We start from the raw sequence: 5,012 nt of genomic DNA on the forward strand, positions 1-5,012 counted from the left end.
ACCACTTCCAGGATGACATTTCTGATAGTTATGGGATTAAAGAATGTTTTCATGTGAAATGAGTGTTTTTGCATTCAATTAAGATATTTCTTTTAAAAGTGATTAATGTTTAATATCTAAATTACCAATAAATCTCTATGTAATTTGATAGAATTTCTTGAACTACCTATTTACAATTTAATAAGTATTCTTACATGTATTGCTTATACTCATATACAGAACAAGACATTGAATCAAGTTCTCCTCCATATTTAATTGATGGAGATTTTTTGCAAATATTAGACATAATGAGTAGCCCAGAAAGTCAATTCTAGACATGACAACGAGCAAAAAGAATTAGTCTTTGATCAATAGATTGTGTTAATGGTCTAATTATATAAAATCACTGTAATTATTTCAGTACAATTTTGTGGCCATTAGAGTAGCATAAGATAATGAAAGGTTTTAGTTTTTCTTTGTTTTGCTGCCTAGTATTCATTCTGACTGGATGGACACTTCCCTGACCCATGCTGGAAATTCACAAAACCTCCTGGTCAGAAGAACATGGACACACTCCTCATGTACAGGAATATTTGTACATACTATGTGCCTATGCTTAAAAACCATCCAAAAGTTCCAAAGAAAAATTTGAGTCCAATAAATGTTTGAAACAACACATAAGTAGTTAAAACAGATTTTCTTTTTGAATAGACAGTGTTTCCCCTGAGAGTCTAAGTTTTGCACAGATTCAAGAGAAAGAAGTGATTATTAAGCACAGAATGGGGAACACAGAGAGATCTTAAATCAGAAGCAGAAGCAAGAGGTGCAAAAAATGGAGGATCAAGAGGAGGGCAAGGAAGAAGAGGAAGAAGGGGAAGAAAAGGTGAGGTAGGTGATGACACCGATATTTCAAAATTTCTGAGCATTCAAACACGATAAGGGAGATTTAGCACTGAAGACAAACTCTGCAACACCTAAATTTTTGCTTGGTATAGACCTTGCCTTGAACCAAGACAACCTCAATCAAGGAAATTCTGAAGTTAATTCATTCAGCCATGCTGCTGAGAAGACATAAGTACCTGAGTGTAGGCAAATACCAGGCAATGGGAACATAGGCTCAGATCACAGATCAGGTCAAATTATTTTACGAGATGAGAGAAACTACAGCTGAAATAGTAGTGCTCCTCACATGCAGAAAATCAGTGAATGAACATATCAGAGAGAGGACTGACAGCAAACTGGATTTTATTTTCTTGCTAAAAGGCATGTGGAGAAGTTTGTTCACTTTTTTCTCTTTCAGTTACTGCTTGTTATTAGGGCACAATTGTTATTTACATATGAAAATATTCTAAAGATTTAAGAACAGCACACATCAAACAGAAAAGAAAACAGTGTCTTTCAGTGTAACTCACTGCTTATTTCTCTCAAATTTGGGCTATTACTAAAAACGAAAGATATAAACAAAAATAGAGCACATAATATTATGGTTCATTAAAATTGTAAAAATTCTAGTTTATGAGCAGAGACACACATGTTACATGGTACCTCTGAGAGGTGGTAAATGCACAGAAGAATAGCAGTAAAGAAGACTAAAGAATTCAAAATACTTTTGGTTTCTTCTTGAAGAATATAGCACCCAGTGTGCAAGGATCTGTGGAGCTCAGACTCTGAGCATAGCAACAGGGACATCCCAAGGAAAGGAGAGAACAAGACCAAAGCCCTAGAGATGAGAGAGATTTTACTATAAAGCCACACAAAAAGAGATGCAGGAAAAGAAGAAAGAATAGGAACATGAAATTATCTTTTCTGACCTCTCCCATTAAAACTTACATGTGCCAGGCTAGCCAAAATTGTTACCACTCAAGTGCAATCCCATCATCTTGGGAGGCGGAAGCAGGAAGATCCAAGTTTGAACCTAGTCCCGGCAAAGTAGTTCACTGAGACCTTACCTCAAAAGATAAATAACCAATTGAAAACTTACATATAGGCTAGGGGTGAAACCCAGTACAAAACCCTCAGTTCAATGGCCAGTACTGAAAATGATAATAATAACAACAACAACAACAACAATAATAATAATACAGACACTGGGTAATAGCTCAGTTTAATTTGCATTATCACCAAAAAATTCACATATGTAATCTAATCTTCCATATTTAGGAAATGTAGTATTACCTCATTTTATAGAAATAGAGACATATAATTAATGAAAACTGTCAAAATCATATACAAAAACTGACAGAATTAGTATGATATCCAGTTATTCATGACACCAAATCTAATTATGTAATGACATATGATGAGTTCTGAGATGAACATATCAGACCTGACCAGATTCAAAAGATTAACAGTGAAAACACTGGGTCTTATCTCAAAGAAAATAGGATTTCATTTATTGGAGACATATAAAATAAAAAGTGCTTTCAAAGTCCACTTTTTGTATTCTTTAAACTGGTTGATTATATATGGAAATATCTGAGCTACTTAAAAGTACAGATTACAACTTCACTAGCAGTCACGTGAGAGGTCAGTTACGCTAACGTCCTGGAGAAAGCTTAGATTGTTCCCATGATGTCTCGCAAGAGTAAAAGCATAATGAATGTTCCCTTATTTACCTTAATTTGCAGTGTAACATTTGAGACCACACTTTGCGCATGGAAATCTTCATCTCCATATTTCTTAGCGTATAGATGAGAGGATTCAGCATGGGTGCAATCACAGTGTAAAACACAGAGATCTCCTTGTCCATGTTCTGGTCTCCTGCAGGTAGCGCATAGATATAAATACAAGGCACAAAAAATAAAACTACAACCGTTACATGAGAGCTACAGGTGGAAAGAGCTTTGCGACGCCCTGCAGATGACTTTGTCCTAAGATGATACAAAATGAATATATAAGAAGCCACCAGCACAAGAAAAATGACAATTGCCACCATCCCCGAATTAGCAGTCAGTAAGATACTAACAACATGAACGTCTTTGCAAGCAAGTTTCAAAAGAGGCTTCACATCGCATACGTAGTGATCTATCTGGTTAGGACCACAGAACGGCAGACTGAGAACCATGAGAAGTAGAGTGATCGAGTGCCAAAACCCAAGTCCCCAGGCCGTGCCAATCAGTATGCTGCACCTCTTCGGGTTCATGATGACCGTATAGTGCAGTGGTTTGACGATGGCAACATAGCGGTCAAGAGCCATGCACACCAAGATGAATATTTCCACACCTGCCAATAGGTGGGCGGCGAAGAGCTGGGTCATACACTCGTGGTAGGAGATGCTTTTTCTTGCAGCAGCCAAGTCCCTGATGAGCCTGGGAACCACACTGGAGGTGTAGCAGAGGTCCATGAGGGAAAGGTGGCACAGAAAGTAGTACATAGGTTGCTCCATTAGGTGGCTGCAGGTGATCGTGAGTAAAATGGTGACATTTCCCATAAGGACGGCCAGGTAACAAAGCAAGAACAGGAAAAAGGACAGTTGCTCTATTTTCTGATTCCTCCACAGTCCCAGAAAAATAAATTCTGTGACATTCTTCTGATTTTCCATGATGGCAGTGTGAATCCACAATAAACAGTAAACCCATTCACCTGGAATAATGCCAAACAAAATATACCTTCAATAATGTAGATTGTATAAGTTTTGGAGATATTTATACATCAAAAAGTTAGTTGAAATCATAGCAGACTTGTTTCAAGATTAATCTATAAAGCTCTTTTAATTAAAAATATTTTATTTTTAATATTTAATAAGAGGATACATGGAATTTAATAAATATTTGCATACATTTAACTCTTACAAAAACCCAGTAGGTACTGTTCTGAAATTATTTTTCTTTTTTTAGTTGGTTTTTTATTTAAAGAAAAAACATTAAAAGGGTAAAAGTAACACAGAATTTCAAAAAAAAATAAACAGTAAGAAATCACTAGTAAATAGATTACATATTGTCATCTTAGAAATAGTTGCACAAGTTACAAAATTAAGTATACAAAGTGCACATTCAAACAGTGAGACTGCAAACAGTTGTGTTCAATGATCCAACAAAAACTTAGTAATATGGTCATATATCTTACACACCTAAACACACTTGTGTCCTTTAAAGCATTTTCTTTTCCTTTCTTTTTTACAATAACATTTACACATTTTGGGTTTTATTATTCCCACAGTTCTTATTACTTTTTTTCTGATATTCATTTTTCATAAAAACAAAAATAGATAGTAGGAGACCTCTGTCAATTATATTTATGAAGATACTAAACAAAAGACCCAATGTATAAACCTATGTCTGGTGACAGGGTTTTACATCCTAAGCATGAAGCTACATCATCTAGAAACAAACTGGAACTCCAGATGCTTTCTATACAAAGCTATTCTCTTTCATTATCATCATTTACTAACTGTGAAATATTAAAGAAGTCCCTGTCCTCCCTTATTTTACTTGTAATTTACCTATAATATCCTAATCTTTCGATTAATGTTTCAAAAATAAATGAAGTTAATATTCATAAATTTAAAAATTCAAGGCTTTTAATCACTGTAGTAACTAGCTGAACTGGTTGAAAACCTTTTCTGTGCTTCTCCATAGAATGTTTAGTTAAAGTTCAAGGTATGGAAAAGCGGGTATGGAAATAAGGAGCCAGAGAAAACAATGTTGGGGATCTAAATAGAGAAAATTTTTCATTATAAAACTTATTTTTATATGAAAACCTTCACTATTTCCCTAAAATTGTACGTACATTTATTGAAGTTTACTACAGATCTGCTAGGCACACTGTAGAAAGCAAATTACTTCCTGATTACACAGAACCTGCTGATTTAATCTCACATCTAAAAGAGTTCATGTGGTCAGATGCTGCCCATCTGGGAGCTCAGAGTGAACAAGCTGAAATCATTACCTTTATCAGTACCTAAATGTCCTCTTTAGCAAAGCCAGGCCAAAAGAAGAAAAAATAATTTTAAACAATCTGTGCTCTTTCAATGCAGCCATAAGGGAAGAATATATTGTTATGTGTAGATGCCTCATCTAAGGAGCAGAGACAAG

The 5,012-nt window shown here is 35.2% G+C and overlaps 1 protein-coding gene across 1 annotated transcript; it reads right to left on the reverse strand.

Moving 5' to 3' along the window:
- Positions 1-2,590: 2,590 nt before the first annotated feature.
- On the reverse strand, positions 2,591-3,520 carry LOC134477586 (olfactory receptor 4P4-like). Its single transcript, XM_063255688.1, has one exon. The coding sequence runs from the start codon at positions 3,518-3,520 to the stop codon at positions 2,591-2,593; it is 930 nt and encodes a 309-aa protein (XP_063111758.1).
- Between the last annotated feature and the right edge of the window lie 1,492 nt (positions 3,521-5,012).

This window comes from Cavia porcellus, unplaced genomic scaffold, assembly GCF_034190915.1.
Source record: "Cavia porcellus strain 051 isolate PalLab524CR breed Dunkin Hartley unplaced genomic scaffold, mCavPor4.1 scaffold_9, whole genome shotgun sequence".
Taxonomy (NCBI): Eukaryota; Metazoa; Chordata; class Mammalia; order Rodentia; family Caviidae; genus Cavia; species Cavia porcellus.